At 28.5% G+C, this 23,412-nt stretch overlaps 1 protein-coding gene across 2 annotated transcripts; it reads left to right on the top strand.

Annotated features, from left to right (window-relative positions):
• LOC107440821 (tudor domain-containing protein 5) lies at positions 1–21,650 on the top strand. 2 transcript variants are annotated; one of them, XM_043040734.2, is made up of 8 exons: positions 1–182; positions 4,879–5,010; positions 7,359–7,480; positions 11,437–11,542; positions 13,453–13,537; positions 14,934–15,038; positions 17,802–17,879; positions 19,102–21,650. In XM_043040734.2, the coding sequence occupies exons 3-8, from the start codon at positions 7,387–7,389 to the stop codon at positions 19,297–19,299; spliced, it is 666 nt and encodes a 221-aa protein (XP_042896668.1). In that variant the 5' UTR covers positions 1–182; positions 4,879–5,010; positions 7,359–7,386; the 3' UTR covers positions 19,300–21,650. The 2 variants fall into 2 exon arrangements, with proteins under 2 accessions (XP_042896668.1, XP_042896667.1); XM_043040733.2 differs by lacking the exon at positions 4,879–5,010 and having other exon boundaries at positions 9–182.
• The last annotated feature ends 1,762 nt before the right edge of the window (positions 21,651–23,412 follow it).

Below are 23,412 nucleotides of genomic sequence, written 5' to 3'. Positions count from 1 at the left end.
AGAAAAAGAGAATTTTAACAGTGGAATAGGGATAAATATCAACGTGGTCTTCAAGGAGAGAAAACGGGGAATCCCTTTTTTCGCTCAAGCACGATGTAAACAAACAAGGATGTTGTAAATAATTAAATCTCCTTATTACACTTTCAAATAAAATTGTGATATCTATCTGTGGAACTACATAGGTAAGATAAATAATTTTATGTTTTCTTCAAGATTCTAATTTCCTTTATTTTTAAAATGTTACTATTTTTTTTTTGCTGTGTATTTAGATTTATTGTGACATACATGAGAGCTGATGCTGCACTATTAAATTAGAAATTGTAAAAAATAAATGATATAGTAAATTTGAATGAGATGTGATCGAGGTCGTGTATTTTTCTGTGTATTAACTTCATTTTTCTTTTTCTCGATTTCCCGAATCCTTTAATTTTTTCTTTTATAAACTTGTTGAGGTGTAGTATTACATGAGAATTACTGTAGTGATATTAATTAGTACTGATTTTGCAATGGTAATTTATTAATCTTAAAAGACAGGCACTATAGGAAAGCTCGAGCTTCATTTAGAACTTGAAAACGATCATTTTTTATTTTAGATCATTCACGATCATTTAGAAGCAAAGTATTAAAAAAAATCTTAGCTCATGTGGATTTTTTAATGAAAAGACCCATTTTAGCCCACGAACCAAGTTTTTCTTTTTTAAAAGCATTCTACATCTCATAAATACTATGTTTAATAAAATGTTTAAACTAAGAAATATGTTTTTGATTTTTACCTTAGACATTAGTAAAGAAAAAGAGTTATGATAAAGATTATTTTAACTGTCAGTTTGGCTTCTAAATGTTTAACGAACTGCATAATGATGAAATAAATTAAATGATTAATTTATAAAATGTTAAACAGGGTAGCTATGCTTTTTCCCAACAAGAAAAAAAAATCTATAATGGTTTTTCCAAAAATAAAAACCCTGAGTTTTTCATAATTACGTTTTATTATTAGCCCTAGATGTAATTTTACAATAGAATAAAATACAAACTACATACATTGAAATATTTGTATTCCTATTACTTCAATATTCTGTGTTCTAATCAACTTTTTTAAAAACATGTATTATTGGAAATTGCAAATAATATACTAAGGTATTCTTAGAAAAATTTCAGGTGCTAATTCACAATACAATTGAAACTACTGTTATAACAATATACAATATTTTTAAAATTCCAATTTAATGAAATGGAAAATTTTTTCTAGAAAAATACATTTCTAATACTATTTTCTCAACTTGTGAATCTTATTACATAGAGTTTCAAATGATACTTCTAAATTATAGCACCCTTAACTTGTGAAATACTTGTTCTAGAATCCTTGTTGTTGAAATTCTAGAGCTTGTTCTAGAAGTTTTCATTCACTGTAGATAACTTAGCACACACTAACACAGCTGGAAAAGTAATGCAATGTCCCACTGCATAAATACATTTTTCATGCTAAAAATTTACTTTGAAAATTAATGTCTTTCATTTGAGTTAAAATAATTTATTTCTTCCCTTAAACATTTAGTAGTTTTTCATAATTTTAAAGTGAAATACGTAAATTTAACAAAGGTAATTGGACATTATTACTGACATTAAAAATAGTGTTGTTAATGACATTGATAATAGAATGTATTGATAATTATGGTTGTTAATGGCTTAATTGGTCAAATTAACGGTATCTGTTAATGTAGCAAGGCTTACTCTAAAGACTGTAAAGAATGAAAAAATGACGAAAATCTCAATTTAGTTTGAAAAAACCCAAGAAAACCCTGAAAAAACTCTAAAACACAGAAGGTTGGGGTTTTTTTTCTAAAAAAAAAAACTGGATTTTTTGCGTTTGATTACAAATGAAGACTCTTAACATTTAAAAGTCTTTTTTATCTTATGCATACGTAAATTTCCTTTGAAGGTAATGTAGAGAATTTTTTTTAAAAGAAGTGAAATTACAAATATTCATGAAATGTGACTGAATATTAAATATTTTTAACATATGTTATATTCATTTGCATTGTTTTCAAGGAATAAATTCTTTGTATGCTTTAACTGTACACAAATTATCAACCAATAACTTTATTATTTGTTTTTAAAATAGATAGAAAAAATATTAAAAAATTTTAAATATTGTATTTTAGATTTTAAATAACAATAATTAAAAATTTCAACAAGCCTACGTAAATTAAATTAATCAATATTCCATTTATTAATTGAAAGAACACTAATAAATGTAGCAGGCAAAACCAATACCTTACTACATTCTTAATTTGTACTAGATTCCTAATTTAATCTAGTGGTTGGAAATTAACTTGAAAACAAATAAGTATGCATGTTTATGTAATCTGAAATTTTAATTGTTTAAAAATTTATAAAAAGTATGCTCTAGATTTAACAAAGAGAATTATTTTAGTAATTTCATTGTTATGCTCTCCATTTAGAAGGTGGAAATATAATTAGTAAGAAAGTTAGTTAAGCAATTTCAAAACTAGTAAAGAAATTTATTAGTCTAGTTGTAATGAAGAATAGGCATAGAATACCCCAAAATCAAATTTAATTAATAAATGTATAGTTTGTTTATAAGAAAGAACTCTCCTGGCCACTAAGTCTGATGTCGTCTGCTGCTATGGAAACAAGAAATAGTGCACCTCGAAAAGGGGAGCTCCTTTTCTCCCTGGTTCCCTTTCTCTCATTGACCCCAGTCAAAACCTGTCTATGATTCCTGAGCTAAAACCTGTCCTAATTATTGACCTAGCACCCCTGCTTGAAGTACTTAAGCCTTGTAACCATAGTCACTGTTACTGCAGATGCATGGCGAGGGGAGTTCTTTCCCTAGACAGACTATAGCTTAAAACCTCTTAATAAATATTTTTAGACTCAATGAAAATAAAAATCAATAAAACACAAAAGAACTGTTTTAGTTTTTCCATTTGTGTATTGCGGGTATTAAATAATTTTCAAAAATGTGCAATTATAATATTTAATTGTGCAAGACATATTTTTAATGTTTTCAAATGAAATGTATTATTTTTATTTTACTCTCAAAATTAAAAATTAATGAAAAAATTCAATCATTTTCATATTATAAATGATTATATTACATTTATAATATAAATGATTAAATTTTTCATTAGTTTTTAATTTGGAAAGTAAAATACAGATAAAATATCTATAAAAATATGTGTCTAATATTTTTTATAAATAATTAATTAATATAATATTGATATAAATACATTAATTTATATCAACAATATTCCATTAATTTAAATGGTGTTGAATGGTGTACTAAGATTAGCTTATAATTAATTGCTACTGTTGCTAAGTTATTGTTGTAAAAACCTGATGGGTTTTTTCCTTGGGGCTGAGACTACTTTGGCAAACCCTGATCACCACTAGTTTATGACACAGACTGTTTTTAGTTAATACTTCTTTTATGATATAATTTGTAGTGTAGATTTGAATTCTATTTTGCAAAATAGAATTTATTATTTATAGTTCTATTTCAGGAATTTCTTTTAAACTTTTTTGGATGTGTTTTAGTTGAATTTTGGGGTTAAGGAAAAACTTAACCTGCTGAAACTATTACTGCCATTTTTTGGAAAATTTAATGTATTTTTTTTTTTTTTTTTTTTTTTTTTTGTATTTATGCGAACATGTAGTCAAATTTTTAAAAATATATTGAGAAAATTTTAGCCACCAAACATATATTTATCATATTTATAAACTCTTTAAAAGATGTAATCGAACTTTTTTTTAAACAATATACATGTTTATTGTGAAAATTTTGGCTCCAAAAATATATTAATAGTTTTAAACACGGTTGGCATAATTTAAATCATATGATTTTTTTTTCTTCTTAAATCATCAATGTAACTAAATCACCTGATTTTTTTAAAATAGTTTATTTGAGCCAAAAATGTATTTAATATATTATAATTTATAAATGTATTTTTAAGGTTGTGATACTGTAATTTAATATTGTAACACGTGAAATTCAAATCCTGCTTTTAAATAATCATTTTGAGACGCGCTTAATTTACGCCGATAGTATCGTAAATCCATTAGGTGTTTCAATTGTTTTTTCGGCAGTTATTGCTATTGATTTTCACATAATTTTTGTAGATATTGACATATTTCTTACAAGATGAAAAATTCGAATCACGCATTAGAGTGTATTTACTCTTTGACGAATGATTCTATCATATTTTTCGATCGATTATTTCCCAGTAAGAGATAAAAAGATTCTGAGTTATACAGGTACTTTAAAAAATTGAATTGAATTAAGAAATTCGATTAAGTGCTTTAATTTTTTTTGTTAGAAAATATAGGCATTTCTGTAAATTAATTCTACCACATATATCTATGTATATACAAAAAATTTTAACAAACCTTTAACACTGAAAATAATATTTTTAAAGACTTTTGACGTCTAACCTTCTTTGCTTGTTATGTTGTTTGGGCATTTGTGCTCGATTGCTAGAAATTCGAGAAACAGAGGTTTTGAAAAAGATGTTTTCGAGAAAATACATTGATTTTAGATAGTATAAATGTAAGGAATTTTAGAAATTTTGAGATAAAGAGGTTCGAGATAATCAGGTTTAACTGTATATCTCTCAGAAAGCCAGAAAAAATTCTGCCTCTGAGGGCCCATAATTTTTGTAATAAATTACTAAAAAGTATTACTGAATAACACTACAAAATTATGCACAAAACTGGAAGACTACACAGTTAATAAAGCTAAAATAATTCCAATGTTTTATTTATTATTATTATGTGTCCTTGTCGGTGGCTTTGCGTTATTAGATTAAGCTGTATCTGGTAATTCATCCCATCAAAATAACGATAAACTGTATTCAGGGAATGATATTATGACTAACTCTTGATGGGTGATCGAAATGGACTACAGGTGGCGTACAGAAGAACTCTCTACCTATGGCAACACTTCGCATGCTTTCACCACTAGCGTGTGGAGAATCATAGGAGAAGGAAGTATGTTAGTTTCTGTCGTGATTTTCGAATAAATTAAAAAATTATAAATTGGGAAACTATATGAAACTGAAACTACATTGAACATAATTCTAAACGAAAGCGTCGTGGAATTTTTAAAAAATATTTGTGATAATTAAATACGAAAAATATTAAGAAAGGGAAAACTATACAACTAAGAAGAGGAGGAAAGGGAAGGGTCAAGCCATGGAATAAGTCTTCTCCCCCAGATGGCGTATTCGAGCTTTGCGATCGCTAATAGTCAAAATTTACCACAATTAAAGCTGTTTTCTCTGTTAGTAATTCCTTTCGAAGAATCGTCAAATATCTTTTTCAAGATTATCTGTATTAGTAATTGCCCAGTAATAATGCAGTTTTAATAGGTACCAAATATACTAACTTTACCAATCCTACATTAGTATATTTAGTATTGATTAAAATTGCACCCATTGCAATCATACCAAAAGTGCCTCTTACCAAAATTATTTAAGAAAAGAAAAATTACGAAACGAAACTTCAGCAAAGCGTAAAATCAATTGAAAAAGTGAAGTTCTTAACATTGAAGTAATTGTTTTTACAAATAAATACGTATTGTTATTTTGACTGAATTGTTTAAAATAATATTCTCTTTATTACGATCTTCCATTACAGCGACCCTTTCATTATATAACAACCAATGCCTAAAATCCCGTTTGTTATTCCATAATCGCAGTATTTTTATGTCCATTTGAACGTCCACACTGAACCATTCTTTCCAATGTAGCGACAGAACTTAGAAAAAGTTCCAAAGAAATTATTACCCATTGGCAAAATGGGTCTTGATTTGGATTTGATGGCGTCATTACACTTTTCAACTATAATAATCAAGAGTGGCATGCGTTGCTATGGCGACCGCTGATGTTTGATAATTTTTTTAGAATTTTTTTTTTTTTTTTCCCTTTTAATTTTGTTATACATTATGCAATTTTGTTATGCATTATGTTGGTGATTTTATTTTTGATATATGGGACCAGAGAGTTGTGAATAAAAGAGAATTTCATCATTTGAACTATATTTTTGTTTTTATTGTTTTCATTAAGAATCAGAAATTCTAACATACAGTTCAAACTGGAATAACGTTTTCAATACTAATTCAGGTGGATATTACACATAAAGAGGGCCCAAACTGATTGACTCGGTTCCTAAAGTTAGAATTGAAGCAAGAAAAAAACGATGCCAAGAACTAAATTTACCGAGGCTGAAAAAGCCAAAGAACGTAAACGGGAATACTTTAAGCTTTACACACAAACGGAAAAACGATAGGATTCCGTTCGCAAACGTAAGCATAAAGCCCGTCCCTCACAAAAGTACTAAAGTGATTAAGAGAATTGAACCCTACCGAAGAACAAATGGTGACTCTCCGAACCCCTTTCATGTAAATACAAGAACTGGGTGTTGATCACCAGTTAGGGATAAAAGGATCCATTGTCAACGTCTGGTCAACGTACCCAATGACTTGCACAGGAAGACCGTCTTCCACGCAATATAAGTGATTCCTTCACTATGAATGTAAAATTGGAAAAAAGCCAATAGCTTTCAAATCATATTTCATGTATGAACTTGTGAATCCGAAACGGTTGTATGAAGCAGCTTACAATCTCCTTCAAACACCATTGTACCAATCCGAAAATGTTAATATTGATCTCGATTGGCTGTTCAATCTGTGTACCGAGCAGTTCAGGATTAAAGACACAGTAAAGTTGCTTTTCCAAAAAAACATTAAACAACCATTTTGCCAATGGGTATAACCTGTGATCACCTTGCGTCTAAATTCTTATCGACAATTCGTTCACCATTTGTAGCATTTTGAGGATTACTACGTTTGGACAAATTAATAACATAGAAAAACGGTTCTCCCCGTGAGTTATGACACATTAAAAACGGACTGTACTTTGGATAAACAGTTCTCTACCCTCGCGTTTCCATCGTTTTTTTTCTCTCAGAACCAATCAACTTTCATGGATATAAAACTTTGCTTCCCATTAAACTTCAAGTATTAATTTAAAAATTTTTTTTTTCGAAATAACCAATTTTTTTTTTAGTTACCAAATTCTTATTAAAGTAAAGGATTACTTTATTAAAATCTGTCAAGTTTTTTTTAAGCTGTAAGTTAATATTTACAGTAATTTTGTGCACTCACTATATAACGAACTCGCGTTATAACGTCCTATTTTGCTGGACCACGATTTGTCGTTGTATCGGGCATTGACTGAATTTAAATTGCAATATTGCTAAATTTTTGATATCGCAAAACTTTGAGTTTCCCTTTTCGAGTTTGTGATATCAAGGTTTAATTTACCTTTCTTCTTTAGGTTTCTTATTTTAATTAAAAGCATCACCATGGATACCGAAAAATTAAAGCAAAGTGTACTGATGGATTTGAGAAGCGTCATTCTGAGCTGCAAAGGTGGTGTTCCTCTAAACCGGTTACAAAGTAAGACATCAAATACCTTTCAAGTAAGAGATTTTTGAGTGAAGCGACACTTGCATATTTAGATATACTTATGCCAAATAATTTTATATTAACTTTAGTGTTCTAAGTGAATGTTCATGTTTTCCAGTGGCGCCATTTATGGCCAAGGATTAGCCTTCTGCCACACCCATACGTCACACCCGTTTATAGGACATACCCATTCATACATCCATTCATTTGTTCACAGATCGTACTTTTGACCTGAACCAGAGAACGATCCATCTCCAATTCAGTACCCCCAGAGGTACCGATTTGTTATGGGAACATGGAGGACTTTGTGACCCGGCAGATTTAACGTGCTCCACTCACCATTTATTACACTAGGAGTCTTCGGCCAGCTGGATTCGATCTCCCGTTCTCACAAACGTGAGTCAGCGGGAAGCTAAAATTCACATATTCTTCCCATTTTCGAATTTCGCTTGTTACAATGATGTATTAAAGTAGGGGTGTACGACCTGCGGACCGCTGGCCAAATGCGGCCCTTCGACTACTGAAGTGCGGCCCACGAAAACTTCTGAACACAATTAAAAAATTTTAAAAAATGGCAATTTTTAATCGCACTTTTAAGTCATCACGTTTTGACACAATCAATTTTAACAGATTCTTTAGTAAATGTACGTTTAACGCGCTTTCTTGAAGCCGAATTTATCGTAAATATAAATGATTTTTTTTAAACAGTTATTTCCGCTTTTCTACGTGATTTTGAAAATTCCGAATTTTTATAACGACGCGAGTTTCAGATCGCAAATTTAAATAATCACTTTTTGGGCACTTTATTTGTGACGATTTCATCTTAAATCTAAGTGATTTTCTATTTTTTTTTTGCAATTCTTTCTTTTTCTTCAAAAATTTTTCTCGGCAGTTATTGCTATGCGTTCCTACGTATTATAAAAAATTCCAATTATTCTGTTACGACATGCAAATTTTAAATCATGCATTTGACGCGCTTTATTTGTGCTGAGTTCAGCATAAATATATTTTTTCCTAATTATTTCTATACTTTTCCTCGTGATTTTGACGATCCCGTTATTTAACTATGATGTTATTACGACACGTGATTGTTAATCACGCAATTAAATAATCACTTTTTGATACGGTATTACCGTACAGTTTTATCGTAAATCCTAGTTATTTTTCCTTCTTTTTTATTTCCGCAACGAATATGATTTGGTCGAATGTGGTAATGAATTGTGATTTGATCAAAAACCAAATATTCGGCAAAAAGAAGAAGAAAAAATCTATTGAACGCCGTTCACTTGGGGCCAAATAGCAAAATCTTTTAGCAGTATAGCAACACTGAAACTAAAATTTCAATGCTCAGAATAATATTTCCTGGAAAAACGTTAATTAACTCTAAAAAATAAGGCCAATCAAGAACGTTTTTGAAAATGTCGAAAAGCGAAACAGAGTCTATAGAGAGTAAAAATCAATCTTAATTTTTGAAAATTTTTTTTAAAGCTGAACATCTCAATTTTTCAATTACCAGAAAAAGCCAAGAAAAAAGAATTAAGTCAACAGAAATGCTATTAAAAATTACTGCGTTATAATGAAAACGTCTAAAAAAAGTTTTTTTTTTATTTAAAGAAAATAAAAAGATAGAAAAAATGTTCTTAATTTTTTAAGTGAAAATCTTATGCCGAAAATCTCAATTTAAATTTTTCTCATTGCCATAATTTTAGAAGAAAAAAAATTGCTATAAAATAAATTTTATTAGTAACTTTATTTTTAAAAAAAATGCTGAGTCATAATAAAAATGCCTAAAAAAAGAAAAACAGAAAAAACAAATTTTTCTTAGTTCCTGAAACAAAACTTTAATACTGAAAATCACACTTTTCTATGTTACTGGTTATTTATATTACAGTACAGGGAAAGAGTGATAATAAATTAATAGTATGAGACGTTCTGTTAAAATGCTGGGTTATAATAAAAACTGCAAAAAATGGATCCTTCTCAATTCTCAAAGTATCGAAAAAATGACAAAATTGACTTGTCTGATTATAATTTTTAAAAAAAAAGTAATATCTATAAAAATTCAAAAATAAAAAAAACTTAGAAAAATACATTTCTAAAAAATATTCTGCCAAATATTTGACTGATCATTCAACCAACTGAATTTTTCACAGAAGGGCCAAATACTCGTTACATCCCTCCCTAATTTAAATGCAATGTTATTGCAACTTGAGAAATTCATAAAATGGCGGAAAACGTGAATTTTTAAACTGCTCACTGTTTGTAGTTTAGATTTCAATTTTTTGTTGCTTAAGTGATCTTTTTCGATAAAAAAAAGGAAAATGTTTACGATATAAAAAATCTAATAATTAATAAAATAAAATAATAAAGTACATTACAAAATAAGCATTGAATTTTATTTTGAACTATCACAGTTTTGTTTTTATTTTAGGCTTTTGTTTAAAACCTATAAATTTTCTTCAATTAAAATATTTAATTTGAATTTATATTACTTAATTATGACTAAACTTTTTCCTACTTTCATTCTGTGGGCATTGCAGTTTTTTTTTTATTTATTAGAATTTAATTCTAAAATGAATTTTCGTATTGCATGATACGATAAAAAAAAACATTTCTTTTCTTCAATGTTTATTTATTTCGATAAATCTATTGTTCATATGATAAAAATAGCAAGTTTTTTTTTGTAAAAAAAAAAGTATAAGTTTTTTATTTTTGAATGAATTCTAATAATGGAACACTACTAAGTTATTGATATTACTAAAGTTATTGATAAAAAAAATGGAACGCTAATGTTTAAATAAACATTACTACATTTGTCATGAACGTGTCTAAATACATGTGCGGCCCTTCGTTAGCCAACCTGCTGTGCAAGTGGCCCTTCACTCAAAAAGGTTGTGCACCCCTATATTAAAGTATTGGTATTTGCAGGGCCCGACCTAGCCTAATTGGGGCCCGGGGCAAAAACTTCTCAATGTTATTTTATTTATAAACTCCCTATATTTTTTATACATAATTATGACACGCTAAATTTAATTAGGGCATTTTAGTTACTCTTTGACGCGACGATACCACTGTTTTATCCTGGACCGGGCTTAGGAGTGGGCGACCACCCAGGGCTCACCAAAAATTTTGGACTGATTAATAGTTTTATTACAAGTTATTTTTTAATATTTGCTAAATCATGGATATATTTTTACTATTCCTTGGATATATAATTCATGTGAGCTATTATAATTTATATTTCCAAATGTGTCTAATTTCATTTTGTTTCTTCATATCAGGAGTGTCATTTTTAAAATAAGAACATAGAACTTTATGTCCACTTTCAACATTTATGTCATAGAAATTAATTGTATTAAAAATGTCAATTATTGCTGATTTGTAAGTGTGTGTGTGTGTGGTGGAGAATCTCTATCAATTTATGCAGAAAATGTCAAGTAAAATAAAAAGCAGAATTGGCACGATTTAAAAATATTTCATTAAAAAAAATCATTGATATGAATCACATGATTTTTTTAAATCATTGATTCTTCTGAAAAATATTATTTATGCATAACTCCATTAACTAATATATCACATTTAACGCTGTGGTAATAAAACATAGATATCAAATCTCACTGATAATAAATGTTTTATTTATGGAATTAAGAAATAAGTTAAATTAAGAAACAAAATATTCTCTTTTTTTTTTAAGAGCTTAAATGTAGATAATGTAACTTTTAAATTATAATTTTTCATTATTCATTTCACATCATGTTTATATTTTTTCATTAATGTTATTTTTGTGCATAAAAATGAGTTTTTTTATTTATCTTCTATGTACAGAAAATAAAAAAACCTAATACAGTGAGGAAAAAAATCAGATAATTTCTTTTTCCAGCAGTATAGAACCTATGTTTTGTGTGTCAGTTTTCTTCTTCTAATGTTTAACAATTTATTCTTTTTAGACGATTACAAGTTTCTCACAGGGACAACAATTCCATTTGCAAATTTGGGTTATAACTCCATGGAAACTTTTCTTCAAAGTATTCCTCAAGTTATTAAACTTAAAAAGTAAGAAATTTATTTCTTAGCTCACATTTGTATTATTTATCGTGCAGACGTTTATATTTAAGCTTACATTTTAATAGTTTATCAATAAGTTATGAACTGTAACACTAAATTATTTGCGGAATCGGGTGGTGAAAAAAGCCATGAATAATTTTTAAAATGGTCCAAAAATTCCGTCTCTAAAAATGTGACCTATTAATGTATTGTCTCAAATCCTTTATATTTGTAGAAATTTTTTTTATAAAAAAATTCACTTCTACAAAACAAAACTTCTACAAAATCACTTTTTAACTTGCTGTCATAGTACCCTATTTTTTTATTTTCATTCAAGATCATCACAGTTAATTTATTTTAAAGTATACTTTTGTGTTACGTGATTCCTTATCTTAATATATGAGTATCTTTAGTATGCACATATATTTTTTTATGGAAAGAAATATTTTCATTTTGAAAAGCATAAGTTTTAAATCAATTTTAAGGTTTAAAAAAATTTAACTTTATGCAAATATATTGCTAAGTTGACTGATAAAAAAGAAAAAAAAAGAGGTATGATAATAATAAAAAAAGAATTATAATATTTAAAACAATTTAATTTCATATTTTTATCGTCATTAAGTTGACAGATAAAAGGAACTGTGCATGTCTAAAAACACTGATGTTGACATTAAAATTGTCATAATCGCTGTCAACATATCTAAATAATTAGGGTCTAAATACTAGTCCATCATCTAAATACTAGTCCTTATCCTAGTATCTAAATCCTATATCTAAGTATTTCCTAGTAAATCTTTCCTAGTATTTAGATATCTAAATGTATATCTAAATACTAGTCCTTCATTCTGAAAGGTTGTGCAATTAAAAGAACTTCAATAAAATATTTTTGTTCTTTTTTAAGATATTTTTTAAATTCACTTTACAAATAAAAAAAAATATCCCTTTTACTAAACCTTGAATATAATTATTGTAAGATATTGAGTTATTTCTTCGTATTATTATGACAAATTTCATTTCAATATCGTTAAACGGTAAGTGTATACATTGTTCTAATTTAGTACTAAATTCTGCCCTTCCATCACAAATATTGATTTTTTATATATTAACATTGAAATAATTAAAATAAAAAGAATAATTATGAATTCTATAGTGTCTCTTCATAGTGTTCTTGTTTCATATTAAAAATTTATTCTAAGGTAGGACGCATTTATAAATCAGGCAGGGGGGTGCTCCTAACTTTATGTACGCCACTGAACTCAATCTTAAAGGTTCGGAAGGGGACCTTGAATCTTCTAATTAGTTAGTGAAGTCGATATTTTAAGTGAAGAAATCAGACAAAAACGTACTTTTTTTTCGACCCTCTGGGAAGTAGGGTTCCCATAGTTAGGTCAGGAGTGCAGTCAAAAGTTTGAACTCCTTAATGTTAATTTCACTTTTAGCTTATTTTGTCATATCTCAAGAGGTTTTTTAAGTGAATTGAAAATTTTTTCCACACAATTATAAAATTCATTTATCCAAAGAAAATTACTTGAAATTTTTTTTAATACTATTTATTAATTATTTTATTTAATTATAACCTACAATTTAAGAATTGTTAAATACACAAATGTTTACATCCTTTTAAATAATGTAATTTGATATGGCAAAATCCAAAATTTAATGAAATCGATCGAATATTTTCTGAGAAATCAAATTTTAATCCCTGATGGTGGTTTAAAGCCCGCCCATTTTTAGGTTACCACCAGGTTTGGTCTGTGCACAATGCTGATCACATTATCAGATGGTTGGTCATAAAATTGTGACGCTTTAAACTCTATGATTTTTATGACCCACAATGGGTTGTTGCTTTACTTTTTAAATTTGTATGTCTTATCATGTCTTTAATATACTGTTTTTATTTACTTAGTTTTTGTTTTTAGGACATCTGATGGGCAGACATTTGTAGAAGCTGTTGCTGATTCATCTACGGTACATCTGCAGAATTTGATATCCAAACAAAAAAATGTAAGCTTCTTTTGAATAAGCATTGTGTTTAACCCACTAGAGTTGGGCGATACCCAAATTCAATCATGATACAGCGTCTAAAATGATCGATTTTTCACTATACGGATGCTTAATTAATTTTGCACAAGTCAAAATTTTTATTTCCTTATATGTTTTGAGCTATAAAATAAACAGAGTAGAAATATGTTTAATCCATTAAAGCCCTCTAGAGTTGAGCAATGCCCTAATTTAATTGCAATATATTGTGAGAAACTATCAATTTATAGCCATAAATCACGATGTTTTGTAATTTTAATAAAAGTCAAAACTTTTGTTTCCCTTAAAAATTTTATCAACTCTTGGGATAATGTTGCATTCAGTAATTGATGCTATCTAAAATTATGTGCCTTATTATTATTGATATTTATCATAGTCGATAATGATCACGATGTTTTTACTGTCGTTAACAAAAAATTTACCTTTGCACTTTTTTTTTAATGATTGGATTCTCATAAACTAAAAACCAATTTTGATGGTTCAAAAGAGTGTCTTAAAATGTGCTAATTAATTTATCGGTGTTGACTATTATTATCTATTACATTAATTATATCATAATTATATTACATTAATTATAATTATATTACATTAATTATATCCTAGAGGAAAGCATACTTTCAATGAATAAACCTTTAATCCAAATCTATCTACAAAGAAGAAAAAAAAGCTATGTTCATTTAAAAAAAGTAACAATTAAGAATGGCACCTAGTTTGTAAAAATCTGATCAAATGACAAAGTTATTTTTTTCTCTCACTGTACAAATTATTCTTGTAGTATTGTTATTGTTTCTGGAATTTTTATTAGATAACAGAGTATACTCAGATACATCTTGTTGCCCATCTAGGAATTGTGATGTTTTTCACCAAGAACTCTCCTAAAATATTGTTCTTCTAAACAACTTTAAAATGTGGCTCATTTCAAAATGGAAACTTTTCAATGCTTTCTTTTCTTACTTTCTTTCTTTCTTTCTTTTTTCTTTTTCTTTAACTCTCACATTTGCATCATATTTTACATTATTATAGTTTACATACATTTTTCAAAGCATGAAAATAATTTTTAGGCAAGAATTTTTAAAAGTAATTTCTTACTAAATTTCAGACTACATTACATTTTATATTTGTGTTCAAAATATCATTGAAAAAAAGACATATGTAGATTAATGTGTGAAAAAAAATATTCTAATATAATTCATCCTGTATTATATTGTCAGCTGTCCTGCTGAAATTTTTTATTATAGTCTGGTTCAGTGCCATGATTTTTTTGTTTTATTTTTTTTAATGAAAGGATATTGAATATTGCAATTTTTTTATTTCTTAATTTTTTCTTTAGTTTCACTGAAATTTTATTTTCATCTTCTAGACAAAAACTCCAAAATGTTCAGTAAAAAGATATGGTAAAAAGCCAGCTCCAAAGCAAAAATCATCTTTATGTCCAAACTGTGCCTCGTCTAGGAATGCTTTCACTGTAAGTCGTAAAGAAAACTTTTTTATTTTAAGAATTTAGTCGAAGAACATGTTAAGCAACATTTCTAAAATTTTTAAGTATCCATAATTTTTTCTGTTTCTTTTAATGCAAACTAAAATGACGCTTTGTTTTTTGTTAAAAAAAACTTTTATGTTTTTTAATAAATGTGTGTATTCTATAAGGTAGAATAGGAGAGTGTTCTTTAAATTTCAGTCACATGTTAGCCCCTGGTTTTGATGTTTGTAATTTAGGCTGCATTAAACATTTGCTAAATTTTACTATCTTCAATTTATCACTAATCTTTACTGATAAAAACCTTATTAAAAACACTTCCCTAGTAGGCATTGTGAAGCGTCGCACAATAGAAAGTTTCATCTTATTTAAAACTAAAATATAAATACTCAGCTGTTGTTGATATTTTCAAATCTGGTTTGTTTTTAAAACAAAAGTACTATGAATAGTGTGCTCTTAAAGTAAATTGCTTTGTGAAAGGGTTCACGTTTTGCAACGTAATATTTTGTGAAGGGTCCATTTTAATAATAAAATTTTTTATAAGGCAGAGGTCTGTTTGGAAGAAATTTGGATCCGTTAATGGACTCTTCACAAAATATCTTTTCTTAAAAACGAACCCTTCACAAAATATTTTAACTTAAAAACGAACCCTTCACAAAATGATTTTTCTTTTAATCAGACCCTTCACTAATTTGTTTATTTTCATTATTGTTTTGTCAATTGAATAAACCCTTCCTAGGGCAGAAAACAAGAAAGATGGATATAAAAGAATTAAGTTTTGTCTTCGGCAGACGATTCTTCCATTATTTGCCCGAAATGAATATTCTGTGCTCAGCAGTTTAGGCTGAATACCAAATATTTGTATGTTGCCTTTCTAATTTAGATGCATCAATCGCTGTTTATTTTTGAAAATTAAATTTTTTTTTGTTATTATTTTACAGTGCTGAGCATAATTTTGTATCTATTTACAATTTAAAAACTCATTGAAAAAGTTTTTTGCAATAATTTGCACCAATTCATAAAAGCAGGACCCTGGTTGAAAGAATATGAGTAATTTTTTTACAATCTGGACAGACCCCTGTAACGGGTCTGTTAACAGCCCCTAAGAATGCATTTCTTTTTAAATAAACAATTTGTACATTTTATACAGTTTGCAAAAATTGCAATAATTTCTCCTTAATTTATTTTTTGAAAGGCTTTTGATAGTATTGATAGAGAATGTTTATGAAAGATCTTAAGATTCTTAATGTAATCAAAGATATGTATTGTGGAAGTAGTGGGCAAGTACTTTGCTAATGTGGTGTTGTGCAAGAAATTTGAAATCAAAACTGGAGATAGAAAAGGATATGGTTACTTCTGAGCTGCTATTTATCATAGCTCTTTTCTAGATTTCGAGGACCTCAATGAAAGCCAGAAACTGTGGCATAAGATGGGACTTCAATAATTGCATTGAGAACTGATGACATTGTTCTCATATTGATAATCTTCAAGTAAAAAACTAAAAGCCAGATTAGCCTGGTTGGTAGGGCACTGGGCCCCCTGTCCAAAAGTATGTGGGTTCGATCCCCGCCAGCCGAGGACTCCCCGTGTAGTAAATGGTGACTGATGCATGTTAGATCTGTCGAGTCACAGAGTCCTCCGTGTTCCCATGTCAAATCATACCTCAGGAGTTTCCTTGTCTTATGCATTGGTTCAAAATTACAAGGCTACGTAGTTGAACATTTGTAGTCATAAACCCGAAATTGGGTCGGCTGTTCAACAGTACTCACAAAAAAAGTAAAAACCTAAAGACCCTGAAACAATTACTTAAAAAAAATGGTCTAAATATAAATGTGCAAATGACCAAAATGATGAGATAAAAATGTAAAATGAATGGCAAATTATTGGTCAATTCAAAGAAAATTGAAGAGACAAATACTTTTTCATATGTTGAAACTATTGTTAGTAATCATGGTGGTATATACTAACAAATGCATAAAGAGCAGGACTTAAAAGACACTGAACACTTTCAGAATGCTTTTTAAAGTGTGGAAATCTCAGTATTTGAATATGAAATTAAAAATATTCAATGCAGCTGTGTGTGTTCTACTACATGGCAGCAGAACTTGGAAAGAATTGATGCTGCAAGAAAGTAAAATTACTCTTACAAGTAGATTACTCTTAAGCAAAATGTTTAAGGAAAATATGGAAAATCTAAAAATCTACTCGCCGAATAAAATCAACAAGAAAAATCTGTATTATAAATCCAGTACCAAACCATTAAAAATAGATATAAAGAAGTGACAATGAAACTGGATTGGACACATATTAAGGAAACATGTCAAAGAGAACAAGAGAATCTCATTGACCTGGTCACCAGTTGGAAAGGTAGGCCAAGAACAATGTGGGAAAGGATGGTGACCCATGAGAGAAATCAATTTAATTGACCGAGTTGAATGTTACCAGAGAGATTGCACTGGACATGAGAGGATGGAGGGCAGAGATTGTGGCCTCATGTGCCTTTCAGGCATAGAGAGCTTGAAAGCAATGGTTTGGGTTTTTAGAATTCTAGGCTAATAACCCATGTTGCTCATTAACATAATGAGTTGATCAGTCTTACGCCATTTTAGCAACATGACTGTTTTCTAATACTATTATTAAAAATCTGTAATATTTTATTCTGTGTTTGAAGGCTTTAACTATTGTGCATTTATTTGCTGTAAGATCTCTTGCTATATGTAATATATAAGTATTGTTTTAATTTTGTGACAGAATTCAACTGGTGCAACTTCATCTGCTAGCTCTAGTTGGTCCCTTGCAAGTGAAGTTTCTAATGAAAAAGATAAAAAAGTAAGTTATATTATGTACCTGTATAATTTTTTATTGTATTATCTTATCCTTATGATTCAATTCAGAGAGTAACAACATCTCTCATAAAATAAAAGCAACAAATGGTTTGAGCAATAAGGTATAGTATTAAAGGTTTGTGTATTTATGACAACCATTGTTGTGAATTAATCATGATAAGGTGCATTAATAAAGGAGCTAAAAAACACGAGGAAAAATTATTGAATCAGCGTATTAGTGTTTTAGGTAAAAACTTAGAATGTTAAAGTATTTTATTAGTTTGAAATCAACCTTTGTAAGCATTTTTTATTTATTTTACTACTGAGAATCATAATAAGGGATTTTTGTTTTCAAAAAGGGTATTATTTTTGTTTTATGAAAGCATTACAAATACGTGGCTGACAATTCTACTTGATTTTCCAGTAGACTACTTGATTTTACCTGTTTCTTTTTGTTTACAGGTTTAATAAAAAATCTCTTGGTTTTTAAAAATTTTAGAAAATTTCCTACAAGTGAGTTAGCTTTCTAAAAATAAAAATCAATCCCTACTAAAATATAATTTTTGTACTGATTATTGCTTGTTTGAATATTTAAATAAGTGTTCCTATTCCATAATGAAGTGAGCCTCATTTATAGAAATAAGTTTAAAGCTATTTTTGTTCTAAAATGTTCAGTTTATTTTTATTCAAAATTCCATTTTTAAATTAATTAAAAAAATCTTTTCTTTGATGAATTAAATAGCTATTATTATTCAAAATTTTGAGTAAACATTTCAACAAGTTCATTTAATGTCAGTTGTAACTGGAAAATATTGCAGTTTTTCTATTTTGATGACTAAAAATCCCCAAAATTCCCTATATGTAAAATATTTAGTATATTATGCAACAATTATCATGAAATAATTCAATTATCATGAATAACAATTATCATGAATAAAAATATCATGATATAATTTTGTAAATTCTAATGGATTTCTTGCTATCCATGTAGGCAGCTATAAAAATATTTATTGATTTCTATTCTGTTACTTTATTTATCTAATTTATAAAAAATTTTAAATGCTATTTTACAAACTAAATATACTATATTAATTTTTAGACACTTTCTTTTTTAATCAACCTAGCTAGTTCAAGGATTATAAGAAGTATCTTAAGATATAATATTCTTATTAGGTGCAGAAAATCTTTTGTGGTATATCTTTTATTGCATTGTTTTGAAATTTCAGGAAATAGAATCATTGAAAGCTCAATTAGCAGAACAAAAGGATATGAACATTAAGCTGAAATCTAGAGTCAATCAACTACTCTCTGCAAGTGAACCACATCTTGAATATATTGATGAGCAAATAATAATTCAGAGAATGAAATATCAAATTGGACTATTACAAAAACGAATACTTCTCCGTCATGCTGTAAATATATAATTCAATTTTCCTTTTATTTCTTATGCTTTCTTTCTGAAAACAAACAGGGTGTTAAGTAATTGTTACCTGCAACTACTTAACACCTTGTTTGTTTGCAGAACCTTTAGACTCCCTGTCTAATTAAAGTAAAATAAAAGTGTACTAATATGGGAGCAAGGTAATCGAATTTATCAAACCTTAGTGAGCCTTTCTACAAGATTGAAAGAAAAAAAAGTCGTCAAAACTTCAAATTTACCTGTTTGGTTACACAGGAGAAGAAAAGCTATTGTTAGAGCACCTTCAAATTTTATCGAATAATCAAACTAGCTTTGGTATTTTCTCAAATTTTTATTTAGTTTTTTCCCTTACTTAAGATATAAATTTTCGAAAATTTCATATATATTTTTACTTCCTTTTTAACTCCGTGGAAGAATCGCAGTGACAAATTTACATCGTCGCAGAAAGTTACAGAGTTCTTGCAGAAAGATTTTTCTTTTGAAAAGTAAAAAAAAAGTAGTAGTGTTTTTTCCACAGAAATGTATACGTAAAATTTGAATCATGCATTTAGATAATCATTTTTTGGCGCGCTGAATTTAAGCGGATAGTATCGTAAATCGATTCGATGTTTCCATTGTATTTTCGCCAGTTATTGTTATTGATTTTCATGTGGTTTTTAAATATCCCGATATATTTCAAACAACATGGAAAATTTGAATCATGCATTTGAGTATTTACTTTTTAAGGCAGTGATTCTATTGATTATTTGGCTCTTATTGCTATTGATTTCTCCATAGTTTTTAACTCTGATATTTTTTTATACGATATTGTTTATTACAACAACCTAATCTCGAAACGGAACACGCATTTGAGTAACCCCTTTTTGATGAGTTCGATTCTAGTGATTTCGCCATCTATCCCCTGGCAAATATTACTACAAATTTCATGTTTTTTTAATAATTTTTTTATTGTGATGATTATTTACAAAATGCTATGAATGAAATAATTAGTGCGTCCCTCCCTAACAAAATGCAAGAATATCACACATTATATTAAAATAAAAAATTATTACATGTTTAATTTAAAAAATTATACATAGTTTTTTTTTTTGTACACACAGCACTTTTGTTATTTTAGATTAGTAACATACATATTTGTTATTATTAAAAGTATCTTGCAGAAAGATTTTAATGCTACATAGTTTTGTTGGCAAATAGCTTGAAAAAATTCTGCCTCAGGGATTTTGAACTAGGACTTTAGTATATCAACTGTACAGAACACTCTGTAGCTATGAAGACCTGCACCTGTTTTATTCAATTCTCTCTTCTGGTTTTTAAAATAGGATTCCTATTAATAGTAAATGAACTCAGTGGATGAACTTTTTTTTTTATAGTGAGTTTGCGTAACCCTGATGAATAATATATATAAAAATAACATGATGATGTGTGCATCTTTTGTACATTTTATGCATCTTTTCATTTAATACCTCACTACTTTTAAACCTTGCAGAACAACTTGTTCAGGTTTACACAATCCTTGGAAGTTTTCACTGCTTTTATTTTCAACAGGTAACATTAACCACATTTAAGATTTTATTTGCCTTCTGAAGTACAGATTTTTCGAAATTCAGATAAAACAGGGGAATGTCAAGTATTTTAAGGCGGGAAAAGTCAGGTAAAACGAATAAACTTAGACTTTGAGATACATCTGATATTTTTTTTAAAGAAATTAGTCTAGTAAATTTAATTTTTAATATGTTTGTTTTCAACTCATGTGGCCTCTATAAGTGTTTTGTAGCACATTTTATCTTTAAGAATGAAATATAATTTAAAAATTAATAGTTAAATTTATACCACCTGTTTTTATTTTATAACTGTCCTTGAACAGTCAACCCAATTTTGGGTTTATGACTACTAATGTTCAACTCCATCACCTTGTAATTTTGAACCCAATCTAAAAAACAAGGGAACTCCTGAATCAAATATTGGGAGAAATTTGCATTCATGGAGGACTTTTTGAAGGAACTAACCTGCATTTGCGTGACACGGAGACAAAAATCACGAAAACCTCCCACGGTTAACCCGACGGCAAGGAGACCCATGATCCTTTGATCCTAACCCATGATCCTTTTACGACTGAGGATATTTTACATCAACACTGTGGTTGGTGTAAGCCGGATGCGGAATTCGCATCGACCAGTCACCGCCAGCATTCGAACGCGATTCACCTCAAGGCGAACACTCTGTCACCAGAGCCATCACGACTCATGCCACCAATAACAAAAAAAAAATCTAGGAAACTCTATAAAATCAGATTTTTTTCTCAGTTTGTAGATATCCTGACATTAGACTTTTGAAAAAGTTCCAACAGAAAAACGCTTATGGTTTCAAAAACAATTATTCATGTGACAGGATGTGTATTTTCTCATATTATTATAATAATGAAACTCTGTTGTAATTGTATCCTCCTGATTTATACATCTCATTCGGTGATGTATGAATTGTATATATTTGCTTTAGATTAAAAAGAAAACCGCAGCAATTTTTGAGCTGTCTTACAAACTCTTTTGCCTGTGTAGTCTGCTTTGAATCAGTCGTAAGACCTTAGTATCTGAAGTTGTATCAATCTTTTTATTTCATCATACACAGTAAGTTTCTAGCAATACTTTGTTAAGTTTCTGGATTACATTTAGATGATTTATTTCAAAAGTTTCAGTTAACACTGTTTAATTATATACAAACTTGACAGGATGTGTATTTTCTTATATTATTATAATAATGAAACTCTGTTGTAATTGTATCCTCCTGATTTATACATCTCATTCGGTGATGTATGAATTGTATATATTTGCTTTAGATTAAAAAGGAAACCGCAGCAATTTTTGAGCTGTCTTACTAACTCTTTTGCCTGTGTAGTCTGCTTTGAATCAGTCGTAAGACCTTAGTGTCTGAAGTTGTATCAATCTTTTTATTTCATCATACACAATAAGTTTCTAGCAATACTTTGTTAAGTTTCTGGATTACATTTAGATGATATATTTCAAAAGTTTCAGTTAACCCTGTTTAATTATATACAAACTTTCGAAATATTTGTTTTGATATAGGTGGGTGCTATTTTCCCCCGTTAATTGCAATCAGATAGTTTCTTGTTTAGAAAGAGTACTTCTGAGGGGTCTGTCCAGATATTTTGTGTAAGGTCCGTTTTTGTAAAATTGTGAAAAAATTACTCAAAATTTGTGAATATAAAATAAAAGCTTAATTCACATTCTTTCAACCAGGGTTCTGCTTTTGTGAATTTGTGCAAGAATAGGGTCCTGCTATTGCAAAAAACTTTTTCAAGGAGTTTTTAAATTGTAAAGACATACAAGATTATGCTCAACACTGTAAAATTATAATTAAAAAAATTTAATTTTAAAAAATAAACAGCAATTGCTGCTACTAAATTAGAGATGCAACATACAAATATTTGATATTTAGCCTATACTGCTGCAGCAGAATATTTATTTTGGATGAATAAAGGAAGAAGCGTGTGCCAAAGACAAAACTTAGTTCGTTTACATCTGTCTTTCTCCCCCCCCCTTCCTGGGAAGGGTTTATTCGATTAACGGAAACAATAATAAAGATAAACCGATTTGTGAGGGGTCTGATTAAAAGATAAATTATTTTGTGAAGGGTCCGTTTCTAAAGTTAAAATATTTTGTGAAGGGTCCGTTTTTATGAAAAGATATTTTGTGAAGGGTCTGTTAACAGACCCAAATTTCTTCTAAACAGACCCCTGCTCATGTTATTTATCAACAAAAAAAATTACTTAAATATTCTAGCTTTATTATTGGTACTAAAATTTTGATTTTTTATTTGAAAAAAAAAATGTTTTTAATGAAATATTTCTTAATTTTTTATTTTTTTTTATTTACAAAAGTAAGTTTTTTTATTACTTTGTAATGTATTAAATTAGTCTTATAACATATGCATATATGATATGACTAATTTAATATTATATATCATATCATAATTATACCATATATGCATTATTTAAATATTTTTTTTCCATTCTACTTGCAAAATTATAAAGAATTTTCGTGAATAATTAATTGTATAAATAATTATTTAAATTGTTGTATCAGAGTCATTATACATA

The sequence above is a fragment of the Parasteatoda tepidariorum genome, chromosome 5, assembly GCF_043381705.1.
Source record: "Parasteatoda tepidariorum isolate YZ-2023 chromosome 5, CAS_Ptep_4.0, whole genome shotgun sequence".
In the NCBI taxonomy this organism is placed as follows: Eukaryota; Metazoa; Arthropoda; class Arachnida; order Araneae; family Theridiidae; genus Parasteatoda; species Parasteatoda tepidariorum.
Note: the sequence above shows the minus strand (reverse complement) of the source record. Positions and strands in the feature narration are given on the sequence as shown.